Source organism: Perca fluviatilis, chromosome 6 (genome assembly GCF_010015445.1).
Source record: "Perca fluviatilis chromosome 6, GENO_Pfluv_1.0, whole genome shotgun sequence".
Taxonomy (NCBI): Eukaryota; Metazoa; Chordata; class Actinopteri; order Perciformes; family Percidae; genus Perca; species Perca fluviatilis.
Window position 1 is genome coordinate 42,537,317 of NC_053117.1, and position 26,979 is coordinate 42,564,295.

The window sequence follows — 26,979 nt, forward strand, 5'->3', positions numbered from 1 at the left end:
ATTAAAAGATGTATTTTGTTGTTGTTTTTTACTTGGAAAGGTTAGACTCCAGCACCCCAGCCCGGTCCAGCTGGAGGCCGTAATACACCATTAAAGTTAGTTGTCAACCGCCATAAAACCGGAAGAAGAAGAAGAAGAAGAAGAATAAGCTATAGCAGAGCCGGATGTTACTGTCGGTACACGATCCGTTCTGCACATGTCAAAATGTTCGCGCATGTGCAGTTGTACGAGGATTTACGACACTGCACGATCTGTTCCACGCTTCCGGTGGACAGCCAAGCTAACGTTAGTTTAGCTAACAGCTAATTCGGCTAACCGCTAGCTGAGACAGCACGTAATAACTTTAAAAGACCCTCAAAATAAAACTTGAAAATAAACGTTAACATATATAACAGCTGCTACGTCAGTTCTACTTTACTTCTTGTGCTCATTTAAAATACAATCACTCAACACTTGTCTTTATTGTTATTACTGTAAAGTCTGAATGTAGCTGTAGCTGCTTCTCCCATTCAGTTTGACTTAATGTTATTTTAGACTGAATCTAGCTGTCAGCTAGCGGTTAGCCAAATTAGCTGTTAGCTAAACTAACGTTAGCTTCCCGGTGGAGGCTAGCCATAGGCTAGCGTGGAACAGATCGTGCAGGTCGTATCCTCCGTAAAACAGTATTATCTTGCGCATGTGCAGATCGGATCGTGTACTAGAGCTGTCAATCTTCCCCTATAATTCTATTCGATTTCCATTTGAGATTTTTTTAAATATTCGAATAATATTCGAATATTTAATGCTCAAAATGCAGCCTGTTAAATACGTTCTACACTACTCAGGCTTATGCATCGTCAATGCCACTACAAGCATGTGGTTGTTGTTACACGTTCTGTCCACTAGAGGGACCTCTAACATCAGCCTGGCCTTGAGGCGACCTGCACGCAACTTTGTTTACGTTCATTTTCCACCACGAGCACACAGCGACAAACACAAATCAACAGAGTAATGAAACATGATCTAACAAGGGAAGCGGCTCTGATGTAAAGGCTAACGGTGCTCGGTTAGCACAATGTCATCATGTTAGGAAGCACAGCCGAAACCATTTGTCATAAACTAGTTAAGTAACAAACGATGCTAACTGCATTAATAACTAAGCTAACCGGTGCTGTCACTACTAGTTTAGTGATTTATAAGCAACCTGATTCCAGCAGATTGTCACGTTACTGAGAATACAGCTGTTAAAATGTAATATATGAAGTAGAAGCTAACTGACAGCTGTAGGGGAGCCAACATAAACTTTAGCTTTCTCCATGAAGCTCCCAGCTACGCTAACGTTACCTCCCGACGCAGTTAGGAAACCAGAACGAACTATTGATAACATCAGCATTTTGGCTCGGTGGATGGCGATTTTAAAGTCATGTTAAAACTATTTCACGTCCTACTTACGATTTCCAGCCGCAGCCTGTCACTCCCCCGCGTACTAACGTTACTCGCTACGTAACGTTAGCTCTGTGATGTTGTACTAACGTTACTCGCTACGTAACGTCAGCTCTGTGATGTTGTACTAACGTTACTCGCTACGTAACGTCAGCTCTGTGATGTTGTACTAACGTTACTCGCTACGTAACGTCAGCTCTGTGATGTTGTACTAACGTTACTCGCTACGTAACGTCAGCTCTGTGATGTTGTACTAACGTTACTCGCTACGTAACGTCAGCTCTGTGATGTTGTACTAACGTTACTCGCTACGTAACGTCAGCTCTGTGATGTTGTACTAACGTTACTCGCTACGTAACGTCAGCTCTGTGATGTTGTACTAACGTTACTCGCTACGTAACGTTAGCTCTGTGATGTTGTACTAACGTTACTCGCTACGTAACGTCTTAAGACCTCACAATGCGTTGTGTTTCTCACTCCCGCTGTTATTGTTCATACGGCGTGACATGAATCATGCGGGTAGGTCAAGGCGAGAAGAGGGAGATTAGCTAACGTTAGCCAACATATTTATATAAAAAAAAGTCACATTTGAATAGTATTGATTTTTTTACTATTCGAATTATATACGAATTTCGGTATTCGTTCCAACAGCCCTATCGTGTCCCGACAGTTACTCTGTGTGCAATATGGTGTCTAACTTGAGGAGAAACTAAACGAAGACTGTAATGGCCTGAATTTGTTAAATAAAGATTTAAAAAAAAATAAAAAAAAACTTGAGGAGAAACCATAGACATAATATAAGGAGAAACAGCCCAAGCCCCCAGGAGGAGCTCCATGTCTGAAAGCCACCATGGGCTTAGCGGATGGGGGGGGGTACTGCACCCCCATGACCCAGAAAGACTTCTCACATAGACTTTGCATGGCGAAAGAAACGTTTATATTATTTAGCTATAAACGATCGGGAACAACGAAAACACAATGTTTAACGTTAGTGAATATTTTAGACAATGAAAACGGCGAGTTCATGAGTTCGCCACTTGTAAGAGACACGAGAGATAAGCTCATGAATGAGCATGTTGTTACCGGTTGCTACGACAACACAACAGGGTTCATACGTTTTGAAAAAACCTGGAAAAAGTTATGGAATTTGAAAAAATGCCAATTCCAGGCCTGGAAAGGTTTTGGAAACATAAAAAAACCCAGAAAGTTTTGGAAAAGTTATGGAATTTCTTTTTAACACAGCATAATAATATGTGATTAATAATAATATGTCATTAATAATAATATGTCATTAATAAATGTATTTCATGTCGTCTTAACCTTGTAACCAGTGTTGTATTCAGGGAGAGATATTAGGCTCGTTGGAGATGAACTGGTCCTCGTCTGTAACGTAGACGAGAGCAGGCGGCAGCAGCAGGGGGCGGAGACAAAAATCTGCTCTCAAGTCAGACAGATTCCAGCTGATTCCAGCAGCCTTCAGGCTGAACAGGAAGTGACACAAACACTGTGGTCCGATTCCGATTATCAGACCCATATATCAGCTCCTACACAGTCTCCAGTTGATTTTCTTATGACAGAGTAGCTGTCAGAATGATCTACATGTGATCTGTTGCTGATTTTAATCACCAACAGACTGTAGATGATCCGTAATCTGAACAGATTTAGTCTCTCTGACTTCTAAACGTAACTATCAGCCACACAACATGTGTTCTGTAAGGAATAAGCTTTTAAATCAGACAAATCACAGTTAAAATCCCTCCGATTCAAAATCAATAAAAGGTTTATATAAAAACGTCATCATGTTGAGTCGATTCTGAACCAATCAGCTGTTTGATCAGCTGAGAGGCCGGCGTTTCCCAGCATGCCCTGGGTCTGCCTGCGTCCGCCTGGCTCTTGCAGTCGGTGAAAAGCAACTGCGCTGCCTGCGTCTCAGAACTGCGGCCGCCTTGGTCTCGTGAGATTATCGTTGCCCACGTGGTCATGACGTCAGAGCGAGTCGGGATCAAGTCGGACACAAATCTACCCAGCATGCATTGGGCGCCGATCGCCGGTGATCAATTCTGCGCAGATCTGGCTCATCTCCAACGAGCCTATTAAGAATCCCACTATGAACCACAGACATTATCATTCATTTTATAGTTAAACCTCTGAGGGGAAACTTTAACACTGATTAGTATTCTTATTGGATAATGTCGACTGACATTTTCAGGAATACACAGTCATGGAAATTTGCCGAAAAGTACCGGTTAAAATGCGTATGAACCCTGACACAAACAAATTGTTGTTAGTGCGCGTGTCCATCGTGACGTCATGGGCCAAAAATGCAGAAGAGCCGAGCTCCGTGTTTGCTTTATGCTCAACTCTCATTGGAACATACAGGGCTTCCCTCCGAACACTGTCTCCAGTTCTCGTAATACATCCATGATTTCTTTAGTGGTGGCAGAACGAGGCTTCGTGAAACAATGGAACAGTTGAAGCAAATGTGCCATACGGTGTCGAGGCTTCGAAACAATCCGACCCCCGTCTCAGCGATGACACCTAGTGGTCACCTTATATACATGTCAATGGTGGTCACCTGCAGGTGTTGATCTGAAACAACCGTGACATCGAGCCATTAAAAAATATATATATATTATTGTATTTTTCTAATATGTGAAGCTTGTAAGGCTTGTAGGCTCCTCACTGTGCATAATGTTATTTTGGTCATGAAAAATGAATATTAATAAAAGAAATCAAGCCACAATGTCTCACTTTTTTATAGATTTTTATTCAAAAATATTAATTTCTTTGCTGTGGAAGGACTTAGCCTACTTTTTTTTTTTTTACAGATAATTTCTCCAGCCTTTGAAAAAATCCTCTCACAAGGGACACTTGTTGCTGGCATGCAAAGATATTTTTTAGCAAGGACATACAAATGAGGAAAGATTACTGCTCTCTCTTTCCAGTAAGTTAGGGGATCAGGAGTTCTGGGCAAAAACGCATAGTTGAGGTATTTTTTCTCTTCCACTGTGGCATCAGCTGTAGCATTGTGTATCATCTTGGTTTCATGGATACGATCATCAAAACGTTCCCATAAACTGTCCTGTGTTTCTACTGGTGTTGATGTTTATTATGATGGGCCTGATGTTGACATTTGTGGCTCTGAATGAAAATGAAAACGGAGCTTCCATTTTTATCTATCTATCTATCTATCTATCTATCTATCTATCTATCTACATATATATGTATATATCTATTAATGTGTCACTGTATGTATACTCTGTCTGTCTCTAGCCTATCAGTCAATATGTAGATTTAAATGTAAGCCTAAATATAACTAAACAAATCGCACTATAAATGTCACTATATCACCAAAAATCCGCTATCTCAAAATCAAACTCCTCTCACAAAACCCCAGAGATTGTGTGGTCTGTTCCAGACCCTGTCAATCAAACTCTGATTCGGCGGACCCTTATATATATGTCAATGGGCGGACCCTTATATATATGTCAATGGGCGGACCCTTATATATATGTCAATGGGCGGACCCTTATATATATGTCAATGGGCGGACCCTTATATATATGTCAATGGGCGGACCCTTATATATATGTCAATGGGCGGACCCTTATATATGTCAATGGGCGGACCCTTATATATATGTCAATGGGCGGACCCTTATATATATGTCAATGGGCGGACCCTTATATATATGTCAATGGGCGGACCATGCCACCTGTCGGTCGAAACCCTCGTGAAACACTCTGATGCTTCATTTAGCCGTAGTCACGTGACGTGGGTGGTTTGAATCACGCTTCGGATCAGTGTTTCGGAACATCTGCGCTTCGGGACCAAGCCCCCAGGAGGAGCGCTATGTCTATATGCCAACATGGGCTTAGCGGATAACGGGGGTACTGCCCCCCATGGCCCAGAAAGACTTTTCACATAGACATTACATGGCGAAAGAAACGTCTATATTTCAGCGGATAATTAGTTTCGGGGTATATAACTTACCAGCTTGAACAATGAAAGGGTCCTTGTTTAAAACGTTACGTTTTTAAAAATTTTAACATTCACTAGAAGCGAATCCAGAATTATTAAATTTGAAATGATGAACGCGCATAATGGACGCGAGCAGACCCACGGGACTGCACACGCCCGTTCACATGACTGTTCTCTGAGCTCATGTAGCTAGCTGTAATAATGGATATATGATCACATGACTGTTCTCTGAGCTCATGTAGCTAGCTGTAATAATGGATATATGATCACATGACTGTTCTCTGAGCTCATGTAGCTAGCTGTAATAATGGATATAGCTAATGGTCGTAATTCACCATGTGTTCTATTATCTCCTATGTACTTCTGAAGGCATTTACACAGGGGTACAGATTTACAGTTTTCAGATCTCACTACACTTAATCCATGTTGTACGGTTATTGAATTAACTTGTGATGTCATTGCAAGAACGAAGACAACGTAGGTGGCCGTGTCGATGCCTGTTCACAATTGGCTACTGCAAACGTCAGTGTGTTTTCCAAAACTTTTCCGTTATCAGTGTTATATTTGTAGCCTATCATTCCGTTAATAATCTGACTTCAAGTTGATTTGAGATGCTTTCATACAGGGATAAGTGAAACCTACTTTCTGAGGTGTTCGCACGTAATGTTTGTGGCGATAGCAACTAGGGGTGCACCGATCCGATATTAGGATCGGATATCGGCCCCGATATTGCAAAAATAGCTAGTTTGGGGTTTTTTCCCTCCGTTGCAGCACCGGGACCCCTGTTAACTGCGTACCCTTCTCACTCATGGTAGTAACTTTATAACACAACAATTAATAACCCACAACTAACTCTCTTTAAAAGGATAAAACACCATAGCATATAACAATTTGAGACTTACACAGTTTCTAACACTAATAATTTTACATTTACAAATGTAGCTACACCGCCGAATGGCATGCTGGGTAACATTACAGCTGCTAGCCTAGCTAGCCAGGTAGCATAACAGTCTGTTAAGATGGGAGAGGCTACGGTCGCTACTTCACAAGAACCGAGAAGAAAGTTAGCTAGAGGATGAAGAGAGTTAGCTAGAGGATGAAGAAAGTTAGCTAGAGGATGAAGAGAGTTAGCTAGAGGATGGAGAGAGTTAGCTAGAGGATGGAGAGAGTTAGCTAGAGGATGAAGAGAGTTAGCTAGAGGATGAAGAAGGTTAGCTAGAGGATGAAGAGAGTTAGCTAGAGGATGAAGAGAGTTAGCTAGAGGATGAAGAGAGTTAGCTAGAGGATGAAGAGAGCTAGCTAGAGGATGAAGAAAGTTAGCTAGAGGATGAAGAAAGTTAGCTAGAGGATGAAGAAGGTTAGCTAGAGGATGAAGAGAGTTAGCTAGAGGATGAAGAAAGACCGGGGATACACCAGAACAACGTGTGCTCAAGAGAGGAGCCGTCTGTTGTTCCCAAGTTTTTTTTCTTTCTAACAAATCGGACATAATTTAGCCACGGTTGTTGCCCGTCGCTCTAACGTTACTCGGCCGTGCTAACGTTACTGCGCTAACGTTAAAGAACTGTCACTTCAAGCATGCAGCGGAGCAACGTTATGAACGCAATCCACCTCCGGTCCCGCTACAGACCGTTGAGGAAGACGGGTTCAGAGCAATGACTAAAACTCTGGATTTAAGATGTCTCGCCTCGCTGAAATACGTCCGCCAACCTGCTAACGTTATTATATATTATTATTATTATTATTATTATTATTATTATTATTATTATTATTATTCAAACAGCAAAGGAGGCTGACAGCGGAGCTCCGTTCAGTCCCCCACTACAACCTAACTTACCTGTGGCCAAGGTAGTGGTTATACAGTACTAGCTTACAACTATTTAGTTTTGAAAGGGAAACGGTGTTAAAGTTGTTTGTATGTGTAGGCTATTCATTCGATTTGAGTTTATTTTACTACTTTGCAGTTTGCACAATACAAATAGTTTAGCTTCTGTAACTGTGGAGCCAAGCAAACCCTTAATGAAAGCTTTTAGTAAACATGATGACATTAACATGTTTTTGTGATATTCTATGTACTCCTGACAGTAGAATAAGCCATTATAAACCTATATAAAGGTGGCACATTATTGATGGCCCATTATTATTTATTTAAATGTATGTGTTAAGAAGTTTGATTACGCACCACTTTGCTGTTCGGGCGACCCGCCTAAGCTGGGGATAATAATTAAGGGATAAATCGTAATTTCACCGTCGCGTGCGCGTCGGAGTTGGTCGACAAATGTGCGGGCAGCTGGACGTGCCCGGGCAGAGACGGGGTGATGGACTTACCGGAGCGTTGGCATATGGCAGGCAGAGAGCATTTCTATATGTATCTCTGTCCTGTTCTTCACATCAGTGAAGCTTTCTTCTCTTGTTTCAACCAAGTGAAGACATGACGAAGTGACTGGACTATCATCACCTCTCTGCTGCTCTGGTCTCTTTGAGACACAGCTGATGTCTGTTTTATTTTTTTAATCACTACACGCGGTTCACTCGGTTAGTTAGCGTAGTTAACACTACACACAGTGAAATGACGTGTCCTGTTTTTATTTCACGCATACTATCAGCTTTGAGGGAGTGAATCTATGGACTGAGCTGTTATCACAGAGCTGTTTATTTTGGAGAAGAGTTGTCAGGTGAAGTGGAAGAGAGCGTGTTACGGAGGAGAATGGGAGCCATGCGATTAAAACTATTATAGCACCTTTTTTTTAATAGTTTAATGAGCTTACAAATTGCACATTTTTGAAAAGCAGGTTATTTATTAATTATATATTATTATTATTATTATTATTATTATTATTATAGAAATATAATACTAGTCTACACAATTACTCATTCATCACATTTGGACAGGACTGTCAAACTCCCATTTTATAGTGATTTGGATATTAGGCGCAGGTGTGGAACGGTGAAATATCCGGTTTGTGCTGGTGTCTTTGTTGTTAGCTTGTTTGTTATCTATAATAGGCCTTACCTATAGGTTGGACACAGTTTTATAACTAACTAAAGTGTGAATGTCACTAGATTAGGGATGGGCGATATGGACTAAAATCCATATTGCGATATACATTGCAGCCTCTTGTGATAACGATATATATCGCGATATATAAATTTTAATAGAACCATTTCAGTTACATAGACCCTAAGGAAAACCCAACTGCTAAATGTATTTATTTATTTATTTTTTTAAAGAGAAAGAAACGTAGTATGTAGTTTTGAGAACATTTATTGTTCAAAACTAATTATACAACATAATGTTGCAGATAAATAAAATTCAAGTACACTAGTTGCAGAAACTTTGACAAAGAAAAAGCTTAAGCTTCTCTTTAGTGCAAACCATTCTAAAAGGCCCTACACTTAGTTAGTTTAATACACTTAGTTAGTTTAAGTCCTTGGTTCTTAAATGCCACCCAAGATGCAGAGAACAGGACAAACTGGTGTCTGTTTAGTTAAGGAACACACACTGGACTGGAAATACTTTCAGTATTAGGCAAAGATGCACAGATACTTTAAATAAAAACATATTTCAAACAAAGTTTCTTACCTGCAGCCTAATGTAACGCATTTGAGCACACACACACACACACACACACACACACACACACACACACACACACGGGAGAGTCGGGACCTTTCCCGGTGGGCCGGTCTGATAATAGTCATACATTGCAAGTTGTTAGCAACACCATCCGGCGGCCTGGCGCCGCTGCCTGCTGGTCAAACGGTGCAGCCTCTGCTCAACCCGTACAGCGGGGGCCATAAACGTCCCGGTACATTTTTTTTGGTCCCACTCCGCCGCTGCACACACACGGCTGTATGTTCAGCGGGGAAGTACAACGTCTACAAACACCGGCTGGCAAGATTCCGATCGTCCGTTATCAGGGTATTGAGGTATATGGCCATCTTATTGTATCTGTATATTCTATATGATTTGTACTTAAGCTTTGGGTAACAAAGAAACCCAGATGAACTTTAGCCTAGTTTCAGAAGACACATCTGGAAAAAGCATTATCAATGGGCCCCCAGGATGTTTAGAGAAGACCAGTTGGCTTGTAGCCATTGGTCAGATTATCATCCCACCCTAAAGTTATGAAGAATAGATATACCATGTTCGAACAAAGAAAAGGCAGAGTGACTTTAGAGAATCTGGGAAAACTGGTCGCTCTCCGAGCTCTGCAGGGCTTGTAATTTGATGCTGATTTCTTGAATGTGAATAAACCTTTATAATCAAGAAACAGTGTCGGCAGATTCCTCTCTACACAGCAACGCATCATCGATACTAAACAACAGTATATACAGAAATCCTGGAGATAAATTCAAAAAAATAATAATAAAAAATACACCCTCTAGGCCAGTGTTTCTCAAATGGGTGGTACGTGTCCCCCTATAGGGGTACTTTGGAAGACTGCAGGGGGTACGTGAGATATTTAACAAAATGTTTAATAGTTACAAGGCTGTTGTCCAGAACATTGTTCCTCTTTATGTTGACTTTTCTTTTTTTTTTCCTACCAGTAATGTGACATTTGTGTTGCTGCCTTTGGACCTATTCTTGCCTTCCTTCCTTCTACTTTTTACAAGTTTCTCGCTTTTTTCTTCTTATGTCACTGTTTTTGAAGTTTTTGATACTATTTTGACCTGTTCTTGCCTTACTTACTTGCTTCTTTGTACCATCTTTTTCCAAGTTTTTGTCTCTTTTTCTCATTAGCATATAAATGTTTGTTTTTTTTCAGTTCCAAGGCTGTTGTTTAGTAAATCTATTGCTGACATCGCTGTACTGTTCCTGTTTATATACACTTTTTTTCTACAGAAAATGATTAGCGTTGGTCAGGGGGTACTTGGCTTAAAGAAACAATTCCAAAGGGGTACATTATTGAAAAAAGTTTGAGAACCAGTGCTCTAGGCCAATAGAACAACGCAGATAGGGAAAGTCAACAGAATAGATTAGACTCACTGACTTTTGATACATCTTGCAACCCTACCCCATCTTGCATTCATTTCACCTTTAGAATAAAATTAATAGATGAAATAAAATGATAAATTAAATCAGTTCAAAGAAACAAGCATTCACTGATGCCATTATAACCACTTCAAACTAACTGAACCTTCTTCTGTATGTACAGACACGCAAATGAGTACACATAGAAAATATTCCATGAGGCAAGTGAAATACAAGAAAACAGACAGACATACAGACATGCATGTCATTCTAACCATTTGAAACTAAGTGAACCTGTGATCTCATGGGAAGTGCTTCAATTGAATTGCTTTTTCTTCCCCACTAGGGGTGCATACCGCTCAAAACCAACATGAAAAACGTAGCTAATGTTCACTCAGCGTTTTGTTTTGTGGTTAAACTGTGTGTCAAATGAGCGGTGACGTTAATCACCGGTTTCAGGTAACGGCACAGTCTATTTGCTGGATGGTTTTAAGCCAACGGTCGGTAGCTAACGTTAGCAGATAAGCCCATTGACAGAGACGTTATTGTTCATATTTTGGCACAATCAATGTTTCTGACCGTAGTACTAGTGGTCATAGTGACTGAAAGTGTAGCTAATGTGAGATGCTAAAAAGAATCTACACGCTGGTTTCAGGTAACGTTACTTTTTGACGTTCAACACCCCCACCCCCGCTACTGAAAACCATTCTAGAGAAAACACTGTCAACCATCACAGCATCTACATCGAGAGCTAGGAGGACATAGTAGAGCTTTTCAGAACTTGTTCAAATAAATTATTTACGTAAAAGCAATGACACTTCCACACTGTTACAAGAATGCACAAAACCACCTTGCACACTGATATCGCTAACACTTCTACTGTCCCTATACAATATTTTCTTACCAGCGGAGATGCCACCCGCCACCTGCTTGCCCTGGAGGAATGTTTGCACTATACTCTTCCTCTGTGTGATGCACCACTCAGGATCTCGGTTCATCTTTGTGGGATACAAACAACTTGAAAACAAAGCATAGCTGCTGCTGGCTAACAGCGGTCTTTGGAATCGGCTTTAGCCGCGACTCTGGAAGACTTGGAGTTCAGCTTTTCTTTCAGAAAAGAACAAAGAACGGCTCTGAAATCATTCTTAAAAAAAGATAGACGTGTTTGGAGTTTTGCCGACCCGATACAGCAAAAGTTTAATCTATTAACTAGCTCCGCTATCTTCTTCGTTGCTCTGCCTGGTTGTAGCGTGCAGAGGGAATTTGATAGACAACAGTTTATCCCGCCCCTCGGATTGAGCCCTGTCAATGGGGAGTTCCCAGACCCAACATCTGGATGTGGGTCTGCCTTGGCAGGCTAAAATAAGTTATCACCCGATGCGGGATAGGATATAATATCAAACAAACTTTACAAGATCAACTTAAATAGACAAAAACAAATAATAAAAAAATAATTCAAAAAATGAATACCTTGTAAAATGGCGATTAATACCTTTTTAATACCTTTTAATGGCCTTAATTTTTACTAATTTGATTTACTACCTTTTAATACTTTTTAAAACCGCGCGGACACCCTGGTTATATAGTGAATGGTCAGGCTGGTGAAAGGCTCCGTGGTAGGCCTACGGCTAGACCACAGCTCCATAGTAGCGGCTTAAATCCAAACCAAGTCCAAATAACGGATGTTGCACCGGTCTTTTTCACCAGCTCCTTGTTTCGCTTTCAGCCATGTTTACTGAAGATGACGATGATGCGTTGCAGCCAGGTTGCAGCGCGTGTCTCGAAACTTCGCGGGTAGATTGCCTCATCAACATGAATTATTGCGATAGTGCAATATAATTAAAATCTCTATCGTAGGCCAATTTTGTATCGTTTATATTGCATATCGTCTATATCGCCCATCCCTACACTAGATAATCAAAAACATTGGTCCGTGGTTTACAGTCAGAGACCGTGGTAGAGACGCACAACGTTACACTCGCCAGACAATGAGTGATATTTTCGTAACAAAAACGGCAAACAAAAAAAATTTGTTCATTTATATAGGTCGGGTCCAAAACTACTGTCCCAGCAGACCGTTCCTACTGTAATGTTTCACAAGACCCTGACAAATGAATGTGAAAAAGAGTTGTTTACTGCAGCACGGCAGCCCCGCCTGCAACACCTATCACCAGTTAACTCAAAAACCAGTTCAACCTAGGGCTGGGTATCTGTCCTGTTTGACAGGTCCTGAAACATCCCCTGCTTAATCTTTTATTTTACATAAAATAAATGTGACCAAAACTAGCGATTGATACCATGAAGTCACTATGATTATGTTTACTGAGTAATAAATTAAGTGAGAAGTAGGGTCATTTTCTCATAGACTTCTATAAATCAGACTTATTTTTGGAGCCTGCTGAAAATTACAGAGAATGCAGCTTTAATGAGCTTAAGCATTGGCTCCACTTTTTAGCCCCCCAAAGCTCCGTCCATTATTTTTTACAGTCTATGGTCTCAAGAAAAAGGGAACAAGTGTTCTGTTCTTTTCTACAATAACAGCAGTATCCTATTTATTGTGTTTTCTGTCCCTCCAGAGCTCAACATGCCAGTTCTAACCTCTGTGGTATCAGAAGCAAACAGTGACCACCAGCTCCTCTCTCCCAACTCTCATGAAGCTGAGAGCCAAGATCAGAAAGGAGGCAAGCATGGAGACTCAGGATCAACTAGAAATGCAGAGCCAGAACCAAAGAAGAAACGACGCAAGAGCAGAAGTCACAGCAACAACGTAGACAACACTAACGTGTCAGAGATTCACCCTAAAACTCAAACAGGTAAAAAGTCTTTCATATGTGACACATGTGGGAAAGACTTTAAGTATAAATCAGCATTGCAGAGACACCTGAGAGTCCACACAGGTGAGAAGCCTTATTCTTGTGAAACATGTGGAAAAATGTTTGGGCTAAATAATAACTTGTTGGTCCATATGAGAGTCCACACAGGTGAGAAGCCTTTTTCTTGCAAATCATGTGAAAAAGATTTTGTAAGTAAAGCTCACCTGAAAATCCATATGAGAACTCACACAGGTGAGAAGCCATATTCTTGCAAAACATGTGGAAAAGAGTTTAGATATAGTGGTAACATGTTGGTCCACATGAGAAGAGTCCACACAGGTGGGAAGCCATATTCTTGCAAAACATGTGGAAAAGATTTCAGACATAAGGATGTTTTCAACGTCCACATGAGAACTCACAAAGGAGAGAAGCCGTATGTTTGCAAAACATGTGGAAAAAGATTCTGTTACAGTTCAGGTTTAACAAAGCATATGAGAATCCACAGAGGATAGAATCTAATCTAATATTGATCCTTTGAATTTTGATTATAAAGTTCTAGTGGTTCATGGTCAAAACTGACAAGAACCCTCAGAAGTGAGGAGCAACATTTTTGCAGCAATTGTGGGAAAAGTGACCTGAGGATCAACATAGACAGGAGAAACCATCCAGCTGAAACTCTCGTAGAGACCTGTTGAACTGAATGAAATACTTTTACAGTAGTTACATCTCTGATACTGAATGTTAACCATTTTTAACAAAGACGAGATGTAAATATCTTAATGTAAAGTTTCTCTTTGTATGACTGTATTACTATGTTAATGTTATAACACAGTATTTCCTTGAAACAATTGTAATCTACCAAATGAAGGGAGATTGTGCGTTTCACAGTGAGAGCACTGACATTACTGCTTTTTATTACAGTGTAAGAAGTCCTATTGAATGTGAAAGTTTCTTCTTTTTGTATTTTTATAAACTATCTTTTGTTTCTGACCAGATTCTGGCCAAATGTTTTGCATTTGTGTTTGATAAAGAAACAATGGTTGAATGTTTTAATCAGGCTGTTTTGGAGTGTGCGATCAGCTATAAAATGACTGCTTGGTTTGGGAACCTTCCTGTGTCATCAAAATAAAAGTTTTTGTTCATCATTATCATTATTATCTCTTTGACCAGTGGTAGGAAAGATAATCCTCTGTGATCCGTCCATGTCAAGACCAGATTTACCCAGGGGCCCAGGGGCCTCCGACCTCTAGGGGGCCTCCAAGAGCCCACTATCTGTACCTTATCATATCTTTGCTTTTAATCAAATTAATGAATTGAGTGAGTAAGTTAGGGAATGAGTGAGTGTTTGTGTCCATGTGCGTGTTGAAACTTATTTGCAAATAACATATAAATATACATAAAATATTATGATCGTTGATGATGATGACGATGAGTCGGTTAACATTACGGGGGGGATTTGAATAGTGACAGACGGCAACAGCTGTCAGTGTGTGAACGTTTGACTAACCAACAGAATAGACCACAAACATTGTTTAAAAACGGTGGAGCAGCAAAGCCAAAGGATTAAAACGAAAAGGATAGCCGAGACATTGTACTTCAGATAACCTACCGACTATATAACGTTCGCCAGTAACTTGCCAGTAAAGAGCCTGGCGACGGCGGGGAATGCATATAACGTTAACGTTAGTCACTAGCGAAGAGGACAGTAACCGAACAGCCACTAACTTACTAGCTCAGGTGTCCCACCTCGCCGACATTAACCAGACCAGCATCATCCAGGACCGGAGCATCAGCATGACACGGCAGAGAGCCACTGTCCTGCGACAGCCACCTGTTCACCTACCCCCCCTCCGTCTCCTCTTCAGCCCATAGATGTGTTATCGTCAGCCCGACACCACATGGCAGAGACCACGGTACCAATGGAGCAGCCCCACAATTTATCTACTGTTTACCTATCTATTTCAACCATTTCATGTAATTTGATTATTCATCTCGAACAATAAACAATGTTACAAAAGAAAAAAATTAAAACCACAAAATAAAACACAAATAATCAGAATTTACCAAAAACCAACCAAAAAACAAAACAAATAAAAAAGGAGCAGGCGGAAGCAAATAGCTTATTTGGTCCTGCCCCTACTTCACAATATCATATTATTACAAAACAAATAGATATGCAAATACAGCATACAATCGTTCAGGTCTTACAATAACTTACAACAATACAACTATATACAACAATACCTTTACAATTCCATTCCTATATTTCGGTCTATTCTTTTCTGTATTGGTCAAGTAGTGTTTCTATTTCAACCATACTTTAAGCTAACTATTAAAACCATTTATTCATTACAGTTGGCTACAATAAAGCTAATATTTACAACTGTTTATTCCTCAGATAGAAGTTAATTCATAATTAAGTTAATTCACTGACTGTGGGAAATGGTAACGTTAGGTCCATGAGTAACGATAACTACGCTAACATTACACTATGACCTATACCTGCTAATTGAAAATGGATGATATGAGATATTGTTACATACATGTAGCAAAATTCATTCTCTGCATTTAACCCATCCCTCAAGGAAGCAGTGGGCAGCCATTTACAGCACCCACAGACCAACTCCAGAGCTGAGCCAGTGCCTTGATCAGGGGCACTGACTGGAGAACCTAGTAGGATTGAAGGCTGTAGCAATGTCTGTAGGAATCCTGTAAGATAGAAGATATCTCCTACAAATGATTTGAAAAATCTAATTGCGAATATTTTTACTGATACTGCAATTACAATATGTTTCACTATTTAAGATCAATTCACTTTTGTATCTTTATTCTAATTTTCATTAAAAATATATCAAAATGATGACAGGAATCCTAGCTTTTTATCAGTGGAACTCCATTTAATTACAGTGATCCATTGACTCACTTTAGATTCTTCAGGACCCTTATGTTTGATACAGTATCCTAGCTCATTATATTTGTAATTCCTGTATAATAAAAAAGGAATACAAGTCTCCTTAGATGTAATATGTAACATCCAATCTAGTAGGACTGTACACATCCTATAAAACACTGAATTATCATGGGCGCCCAGGTAGCGCTCTCATATTAGAAGGATTATTCCTCAACGCAGAGGCCCAGGGTTTGAATCCGACCTGCAGCAATTTGCAACATGTCTTCCCTCTCCCTCTCCCCTTTCATTTCTAGATTGTCCTAATTAAAAGCAGAAATGCCTAAAAGATAATCTTAAAAGAAAAAAATCTATATTATTATATTGTATAAGGGCTTTTTAAAAAATGTATAGGAATCATAAATGATTTATTGGAACTAAACAAAAAAGATTTCCGATAGGACTGTGAAAATCCTAAAAGATCAAAAACTTAGGAAAGAAAAGCTGCCTCCCGTTTCCCGTCGGACCTTAATGAGTGTGACAGCCAGCGGAAGTAAACAAGGCTGCTGGCCGTAGCGTTAGCTGCATGCTGCTGTTGAATGAGCTGGAAGACGGTATTGTAGTCGTAGAGCAGATGGTTCTTTCAGCTGGAACTAAGCAACAATGTCTTCAGTTGAGTGTTTGAGAGAGTTTGTCACCGAGCGACTAACTGCTGCTGCTGAAGAAATATTCCGAGTTGTTGAAAAAACTATCGTCGAGTACGAGGAAGAGATCGCTCGGCAGCGCAGACTGTTGGATGGCGTTTGGAGACCAGAAATCAGGTTACACAGGATAGGTGAGTTTAACCGCTACTATTTGAATCCTGGTTCTATATGTTACACAGGATAGGTGAGTTTAACCGCTACTATTTGAATCCTGGTTCTATATGTTACACAGGATAGGTGAGTTTAACCGCTACTATTTGAATCCTGGTTAAAACCACAGATGTCTACGGAGTCCCTGTTGTGCCAACAAGTGATTACAGTCAGCAGGAGCGCCCTGTGCCCTGATTAGAACCATCCTCCTACCTTGGAAATGACTTGGTTTAATGAGGGAGGCTTATATTTGATAGATTATAGCCAGTGTTGTAATGTAATAAAGTACAAATACTTCACTACTGTACTTAAAGTGATGGTTCGGAGTAATTCACCTTAGGGTCCTTTGCACCATGACCCCCCCAGAAGCTTTTTTCACCTGGGTCGAACATTGGGAGAGTTAGCGTAGAGTAGCGTTAGCCGCTGAATAGCTTAGCGCAGGGGCTAATGGATCCAGTGATGTATCTCGTAAATGACCCCACTAATAATGCCCGAAATGATACCAAACTTCTACACTAGTACAAATAGGTTATGTACTCATAAAACGATGGATTGGAAAGTTTGTAAGTACACCAGAAGTTTATGTAAATAACACTTGCCTGCTGGCTTCTGCTCTCTGCTGCTGCTACCTGCAGTTAGACGAGTGCTTAGGGCCGTCTACAAATTACTACACTGAAAGAGATGCAACATAAATATTTATTAATTTAATGATTAAATAAGGTAATGTCTCCAAACTTACCTCAATTATAACTTGTATCCTGCTAGTTATACTACAGCACTTACTTAAAAAAAAGTTAAATTAATAAACATTTTTGTTGCATCTCTTTTCGGTGATGTAATTTGTAGACGGCCCTAAGCACTCGTCTTACAGCAGCAACAACAGCAGAGAGCAGAAGCCAACACCAAGGGTTTGCAGTTATCAGAAAATACAAGCGGCGTTTATTTCCCCAATCGTTTGTTTAAATAACTCAACACATTATAATCACACACATTAAAAGATTAACTGAAACCTGTGGTAAGAGATTGCTAGCGTAACAAGCTCGCTGACCGTGCTCTCACTCACACACACCGAGCATTTAGCTAGCAGGAAGAGGGGAGCTGCAGGTCCTGGAGCTCTGTCAGGGCAGCGGTGTTTGGTTGTCATTAACCCAAGAGACGGTGACTTTGCGTGGGTATGGAGTGCTGTGGGCTGCCAGTCGTGACGGAGCAACAAGTACCTCACAGCAGGCCGGGGTCTGTGAAGGAAGGCAGGCCGGGCGGCGAGGCAACAACACAGGCAGCACCGGCGCTGAACTCCGACACACAGTCGGAAAAAAATTGCAATTGGCCATCCATTTTCGTAAAGCGGCCAATATTTGAGCTTTACATAGTTGATTTCTCGCATAAAAAAGTTTCAGAAGTGAATTTAATGGTAAAATAGCAGATGAACAATGTATACAATTTCTGAGATCTGCGTGACCTAGATTCAGAAGACTAACTGATCTCAGGTCAGTTGTGTAGCCTATGCAAATGACAAACACAGCCTAGAGCCAAATGAGGAGGAGCCGCAATAGTTGACGTCAACTCTGGGGCTCGTTGAGATTCGCCCGTTTTCAGAGGCAGTTTCAAATAGTGAGATTTGCAGAGAAAAGAGGTGTCAATGGGATTTAGAGGTTCTATGTATGTCCTAGTTACCCACTAAACTGTCATTATTCAACTATGACAAGGTAAAATCAGTTTTGCATTCTATCACCCCTTTAAATTAACATTACCAGCTAATGCTAGCACTAGGTAGTTTGGTTGGCAAGGTGCTACCGAACTCTGAACGAGACGAAAATTTTTCAATTAACTTTGATGAAGTGAAAACCCAATGAGAGGGTCAAAGTTTAAGTTGAAAACACATACAGCACCCAAAAACAAGGTCAGGTCTATTTTAATGTACACAGTGCCATGGTTAGCATTGCTAAGCGTGCATTCACATTTCCTGTAGAATGTACTAAATGACAATAACTAAACTGTTGCGCTGGCTCTTCTGTGTCTACCCTTCACAATAAAGGTCTAGCTTAAATTCACTCTGATCATTTGCTAAAGAGACAACTCAACAAAAAGTTATTTATGCCGACACTAGATATCAAACAAAAGCCAGAAAGTATATCATATAATGTTGCTGTGAGCTGTAAATTCTCCACTTCTAAGCACACAGCAGAACATAACATCATCTAGCTGACAGGTAAAGAGAGCTATCTTCCTCGTTCAGACTCCCCCTGGGTTTGGTTGTTTATTATTAATAATAATAATGATGAGACGAGATGGCACCGCCGTCATTACACACTGACTGCAATATCGTTGAAAAAGACTAAAATGTAGTTAAACAAAAAGAATATATTTCTCTTTAATCTGCATTGCCTTCCACCTGTTTGTGCTACTCGGTCCGGTTTTCGCAGGTTTCTGCTGATTGGCTCTCATAACGGGACGGATTAGGTGGCGCGTGGTGCAGCGCCATGAGGCAGATGTGTATGTTTACTCCACATTTTAATTGTGATATTTTGTTAGTAAAATCTGAATCTGCAGTGTTCTCTGTCATGTAAATGTAGTAGTACAATGTTTTTCTCTGAATTACTAGTACACAGTAAGTCAGTAGTAGGTAGAGGCCGATTTTTTGGCTTTTTTTACATAATCGACATTGGCCAATATCAAGCCGATTAATAGGCAGGCGCATCTGCGGGCAGCCTGGTGTTTTTGTTGTGGAACACGTGTTCGACGCACGCTGCCCCTAGAGTCAGTTACCAGCAGAGTGAGCAGACCTCATCCAGCGCCTAAGGAAAGAGCTGTTCCTCGGAGAAAACGGTAAGGATTACATTCTTATAAGTCGTATATATTTAATGAAAAACGTATGACATGTTACTGCCAACTTCGAGAAAAAACATGAACAGGCGACATGACGTTCGGCTACTTTGGATATTGATAGCTGTCGTGTCATGCTGTCATGTCACAATAATTAAGCTAGAATTTTGCAATCACAGACAGTGGATCTGAGACTTTTATTATTTGTTCTGTTTGTGTCTATATTTGAGAGGGTTGTCAACTCAATGCAGAGAAAGAAGTTGTAGTTAAAAGAGATCACCGCACCATATAGGCTAGTGAAGGACTGGCTTTGCGTTGCTAGCGTCGTTGCTAGGGTCGTTGCTAGGGTCGTTGCTAGGGTTGGTACAGAGTAGACCCGCTGCTAATATGGCACCTGTGCCTTAACCCGTATCTACCGGACCGAATAGCAACAAGGATTTCTGTACCTCATTTCGGCGCCACTGATACGCCTGCGTTGCTCTCTGATGTTCCGAAAACGAATGTTAGAATAACAGAAACATCGCAGCATGTGACGCTAGTTAACATTACACTCGTCAGCAGCTAACGTTAGCCTACCGTTAGCTAGCAGATGGATTAAACACGATTAAAATGCTGACAGCTAAACGGTGTAAAGTGTGATTTATTTCACTGTATAGGATCCAACAGCAGGATGTTAAGCAGTGTGCTGCTGCCGTTGTTTAGCTACTTGTCTGAAGAACAACACAGACGGTGCGTCACGGTGCATTCAAAGTTGTTGTAAAATACCCTTTTGCCATGTTGGTTGTTTTTGTCGTTCAACAGCAATTTACTAGTGAAATACGTTATTGTTATAAGTTATAGCTAGTTATTACATTATTATTAAATCATTTAATTTTGACCATATGGCCTAAAGTTGTTTTCCCCCCTTAATTAGGTTCTGTCCATTTGGCTTTGTCTGTCAACAAACAAAACAAACCAAAAATACATGTTTCAGGACAGTTTTTGGGAAGATGATAGAAACTTTTTAGCCTTGTATCACTTACAATGCACTGAATTATTAGCTGATTTATAAAACAAATGTTAGATTTTATATCTATACCTATCTATAAAATGACTTGAAGAAGATACTATACAAAAATACTAACTTAACTTTGTATTTTCCCCCTTTTTTAGTCATTAAGTCTGATGGCTGAAAAGAAAACCACCCCCTTATGGCAGCGCTTCACCCAGCCAACACCAAAACAAAGAAATGCTGCTGGTTGCTACTGTGTGTCAGCACTACTATTGTTAAAATGGTCAATTTATTGTATTGTTCTCAGCTGTTTGATAAATGCTGCTAAGTGCACTAAACTTTATCTTTTAATTGAAAAGTTTATTTGACAAAGTCAAATTTATTTTCTTTCTTTCTTCTTACCCGTTTTGTTTATTTATACAATATATGTTTTTACATTATACATGTTTAATGTAAGTATACAAGTGCAGATTGGTGTTCAAGTGTTCAATAAATGTTTTTGTTGAGAAATTTTGTTTTTATCTTAAGTACTTATTAGTGTTAAATTTTATCTTTCAAATAGAGGTTAAAAACAAGCAAATATCGGCCAAAAATAATCGGCAGCATATATCGGCCATCGGCCGACCCTGATTTCAAAAGATCGGCATCGGCCTGAGAAAACCCATATCGGTCGACCTCTAGTAGTAGGCTGGTTGCATATTCAGTGCTTTGTGGTCCTTCTGTGAGTAATCTTGGGGGAACAGTAGTTCTGGAGAATGCTACAAGCAGCTCTTATTGTAAATTTTCTGTCTGAGCAAAAACATTAATCGCAACTCTATAACCTCCTGGTAACGCTAACTCGGTAATACAGAGGGTAATACAGCACAGTAAAGAAAGAAAACTTGATGACAGTAGTTGTGGTAAACACTACCACTTTGGTCCAAAGCGGCCGCTGGAGTCAACACAAACTAAAAGTTACACATGGCCACTTTAACTCTACGTAATAGTGCAGAAACAAAACTTATTAACAAAGACATGTGAACAACAAATCAATATGCTGGAGAGCCCCAGAGCCTGGGCGTTCTCCTACCATGTGTTTCTGTACAATTAATTTCATTATTTGCATGTAGAGTAGACAGCAATCAGTTTTTGGCGGACCGATGGTCCACCGCGAAGACATGCTTGGGCAACCCGTTATCATTCACTTATTCAGATACTGACGCAGAAGGCACCCTTTATCATCTGATCCAGAAGCTCCGTTCATCATTTCTACAGTCTATGTTCTCAAGAAAAAGAGAACAAGTGTTCTGTTCTTTTCTACAATAACAGTAGTATCCTATTTCTTTTGTTGTCTGTCCCTCCAGAGCTCCCACAGCAACATGTCTGTAAGGAGGAGGAGGTTCTCTCTGACCAGCAGCTCTGTATTCAGGAGAGGAACTCCAGTCTGGACCAAGAGGACCCAGAGCCTCCACAGATTAAAGAGGACCAGGAGGAGCTGTGCACCAGTCAGGAGGGAGAGCAGCTTGTACTGAAGCAGGAGACTGATACCTTTATGTTGACTCCTACTTATGAGGAAAGGGACCACAGTGAAGGTCAGACTCTGAACTTCAATCCTGATGATGACACTCTACGTGCAGCAGAGAAAGAGTCTGTAGCCAACATGCCAGTTCTAACCTCTGTGGTATCAGAAGCAAACAGTGACCACCAGCTCCTCTCTCCCAACTCTCATGAAGCTGAGAGCCAAGATCAGAAAGGAGGCAAGCATGGAGACTCAGGATCAACTAGAAATGCAGAGCCAGGACCAAAGAAGAGACGACGCAAGAGCAGAAGTCACAGCAACAACGTAGACAACACTAACGAGTCAGAGATTCACCCTAATACTCAAACAGGTAAAAAGTCTTTCATATGTGACACATGTGGGAAAGACTTTAAGTATAAATCAGCATTGCAGACACACCTGAGAATCCACACAGGTGAGAAGCCTTATTCTTGTGAAACATGTGGAAAAAATTTCATAAGGAGTTATACCTTGTTGGTCCACATGAGAATCCACACAGGTGAGAAGCCGTACGTTTGTAAGACCTGTGGGGAAAGATTCTGTTATCTTTCAGCATTTAATAGGCACATGAATAGCCACACAGGTGAGAAGCCGTATTTTTGCAAAACATGTAAAAAAGAATTCAGACGTAGCGATGAACTTAGAAACCACATGGGAAGAGTCCACACATGCGGAAAAGATTTTGTAAGTAAAACTCACCTGAAAATCCACATGAGAACTCACACAGGTGAGAAGCTGTACATTTGCAAGACCTGTGGTAAAAGATTATTTGACACTTCAGCATTAAATAGGCACATGAGAATTCACACTGGAGAGAAGGCTTGTTCTTGCAAAACATGTGGAAAAGACTTTCAACGTAAAGATAACTTGGAAATCCACATGAGAACACACACAGGTGAGAAGCCTTATTCCTGCAAAACATGTGGAAAAGACTTTGGACGTAAAGATACCTTAGAAATCCACATGAGAACACACACAGGTGAGAAGCCGTATACCTGCAAAACGTGCGGAAAAGGGTTTGCGTTTAGTAATAACTTGTTGGTCCACATGAGAAGAGCCCACACAGGAGAGAAGCCGTACATTTGCAAGACCTGCAGGAAAAGATTCTGTGACGGTTCAGGTTTAACGAAGCATATGAAAACCCACAGAGGATAGAATCTAATCTAATCTAATATTGATCCTTTTAATTTTGATTATAAAATTCTAGTGGTTCATGGTCAAAACTGACAATAACCCTCAGAAGTGAGGAGCAACATTTTGTGGAAATGACAATTGTGGGAAAAGTGACCTGAGGATCAACATAGACAGGAGAAACCATCCAGCTGAAACTCTCGTAGAGACCTGTTGAACTGAATGAAATACTTTTACAGTAGTTACATCTCTGATACTGAATGTTAAATATTTTGAACAAAGATGAGATGTAAATATCTTAATGTAAAGTTTCTCTTCATATGACTATTACTTCTGTTATTAACAGTATTTTCACAGTGAGTGGACAGTAGTGGCTGTTAAAATAATGATGTGAACTTCATGGTTGTTTTTGCCAAATGCTAATTTACAAAGTATCTTAGAATCACTTTTAGTTTAAAGTTTAACAAGGACTTAAAATCCATGTACCTCAAGTAGTATTTGATACTTCTATATGAAGCCTCCTGCACAAGAAGTCAGGATTGAAATTTCAGAGTGACTGACATCACTGTTTTTTATTTCTTTTAAGAAATCCTATTGAATGTTAAAGTACCTTTTTTACCTTTTTGCTTTTGAGCAGATTGTGGCCAAATGTTCAGCATTTTGTTTAATGAATTTGAATTTATTTCAGGATAACCCCTTGAGATGTAGCATCTCATTTTCAAGGGGCTCCTGCACATATATACAAACACAAAGGTTAATCATACAAGACATATACAAAAATGACACAGATACAAACGTATATATATATATACAAAACAAGGCCTCGCTCACCTGCCCTTGACCCCACAATTAACATAGCACACAAGTATATTGACAAAGTAATCAGCCGAATGCATTAAACAACTAATGCATCATATATCAATATGCCTTATGACAAAATATAACATACCAGATAACATCACATCTCATATATAAATATCAAAGAAAAACAAAATAAAAAAATGACAAAGAAAGTCATAATTATATACATAATACTATATGTTTTTTACATAAACCATTTATATGTGTAGGATTATTTTGTTAAGAATATAATGTAAGTCCTCAGATTTCATGACCTGACATTCTCTCTCTCTGTTCTTCTGGGCCATGAGGAAGCCATCTGGTCTTGGGAAGGGATAAGACATTAAAATTGAAGATGCAGCAGTTGCTCGAAAAAGATAATTAAAACTTGAACCAAAAGGAGGATTCCTTTCCCAGATGAACAGGGTGAAACAACAATGGTCAGTGTTTTGCAAGCGCGTGATTTGTGACACAAAGTATGGAAAATTACCTGGCTCTCAGGAAACTCCTTAAGTTTGCAGGAGATTAAAATATACAGGTGGTCAATTCCAACAATAGCAGCTTGCCTTTTTGAGCAGAGAATGGAGGGAGTCGAGGTCATGTTTTCGTACAGTATGTTACATATCGTTAGCCGGCTGGAGCCAGAGGATCTGGACTATATCCAGCTGATAACAGCACCACGGATGAAGCAGAGAAAGTGGATAAAAAGTGAGGGTTCTGAGTTAGCCAGCATCAGATGCTGGGGGTAACTCTGTCTGTTTGCTAGGCTTTAGCGATAGGCTGTTTTGTCTTGAAGTAATCTGATTCGTATGCATACGCTTTTGTATTTTGCAATATCATTCACTAAAGCTTCTTATTAACTTTAACTGGACGAATCTTGAGTCTTATTTTGAATCCTTCTGATCTAACAGTAAACGAACACTATTCACAGTGTAGTGACCATATTGGAGTCAGATTAAGTCTGGCCTTTTTAGGGCCAGACCGGTCATTGGTCACATTTTAGAATAAAATCCTTCAATATCCTTGGTGTCCCTAATTACAAGAACATGTAGTTTTAAGAAAAGAAAAAAGTGACTACTTGAATAAACCAAATGTAGAAATAGACCTCAAAAAAAGAGGGTTATTCCAGTCAAAAGGGGCTTTATATTGAAATGCTCTCCTACCAGCTACAGAAAATAAACTTGGTACCGTAAAAAATGTTGGACATTGGAGGTGTCTAAGTGAGTATGTTGAGCAATAGGGTATTAAGTGCTGTTTAAGGTATGCAGGACAATTGGAATAAACACATTTAACAGAATCCAGTGGTAATCTCTTCGTTGTTTGGGTTGCAACCAGTGTAGTGAATCATACATAAAACAATGATGAGTTTTAAATGGACAATTTAATATAAATCTGCAAAGATAATTGAATACAACATTAAGGGGTTTGAGATTGGACTCAAAGGTATTAGTGTAAACTATGTCTGCATAATCAATAATTGGTATTAACAGTTGAGAAATATTTTTTTTCTGACTGGAGTTGAAAAACAATTAATTGATCTGTGGAAAGTGTTAAGACATCCATTTACTTTCTTAATAATATTTTCGATGTGTATCTTAAAAGTAAGGTTGGAATCTAGCCAGAGGCCGAAATATTTAAATTCCTCCACAATCTGCATAAGAGACCCATCTAAAAACTTTATTTCAAAAACATGAAGCACAACGGCAATTTTGTATCGTTGAAAACACCATACAGCAGGACTTCTTCATGTTCAACAGAAGTTTATTAGTGAACAGCCACTGTTGTACTTTATCAAAGTCAGATTGAAGAGTTTTTTTGAACTTGCAGCAAATCCCGATCAGAGGTATAGATGACAGTGTCATCAGCATGAAGCTCTAATTCGCAATAAGAACAAACTTGTGCCAGGTCATTGATAAAGATTGAAAAAAGTAAGGGGCCTAAAGTAGAGCCTTGAGGAACACCTTTATCAACAATTAAATAATCTGACTGGAATCCTTGGTGAACAACACATTGACGTCTATTATGCAAATAGGAGTTGAACCAGAGCACAGCATGTTTATTCAAACCAATAGAGTAAAGCTTATCCAGTAGAAGTAATGGTCAACCATATCAAAGGCCTTTGAGAGATCAATGAAAACAGCTCCAATTATCAAAACTCGAAAAGACATCATTTGTAAATTTTAAGAGAGCAGTTGAAGTAGAAAAATTTGATCTAAAGCCAGATTGACGTGGAGATAAAATGTTGATTAAAAATTAATTTCTCAAATATTTTAGCAACTGCACAAATGATAGAAATCGGGCGATAATTATTCACATCTGATTGATCTCCACCTTTGAAAAGAGGTGTCACTCTTGCAGCTTTCCAAATTTGTGGCACAGTACAAGTAGTTAATGATAAATTAAAGAGATCTGCAAGAGGAAACATCAATATGTGAGTTGCAAGTTTGATAAACTTAGCTTCCAGATCATCTGGTCCTGTACTACACTTTAATTTAAGGTCCTGTAATACATTAAAGACATCAGTAGGCATGATCTTTTTAAATGAAAAAGAACCAGCAGACATGGAAGAATAACAAGACCATGCCAAACCATCAGAGCAAACAGATTTTAAACTACATAAAGATGAAAAATTATTAAAGGCATGAGCTACTGTATATCCAAAGGATCAGATAAAATATCATTATCTTTGCATATTTGTTTCACAGAAGTTTTTTTATTTTTATTAAGA

General features: G+C 39.7%; 1 protein-coding gene across 8 annotated transcripts in view; it reads left to right on the top strand.

Annotated features, from left to right (window-relative positions):
- The first annotated feature begins 12,956 nt into the window (after positions 1–12,956).
- LOC120560195 (transcriptional regulator CRZ1-like) overlaps positions 12,957–26,979 on the top strand; it is a 92,789-nt gene continuing 78,766 nt past the window's right edge. For 7 of the 8 annotated variants that reach the window (XM_039802440.1, XM_039802444.1, XM_039802445.1 and 4 more), the window contains exons 1-2: positions 12,957–13,188; positions 22,087–22,611. In XM_039802440.1, the coding sequence (XP_039658374.1) occupies positions 12,960–13,188; positions 22,087–22,611 (754 nt within the window). In that variant the 5' untranslated portion in view covers positions 12,957–12,959. Of the gene's footprint in view, positions 13,189–16,624; positions 16,911–22,086; positions 22,612–26,979 lie in introns of those variants that run through there. The other variant, XM_039802442.1, reaches the window with a different exon arrangement.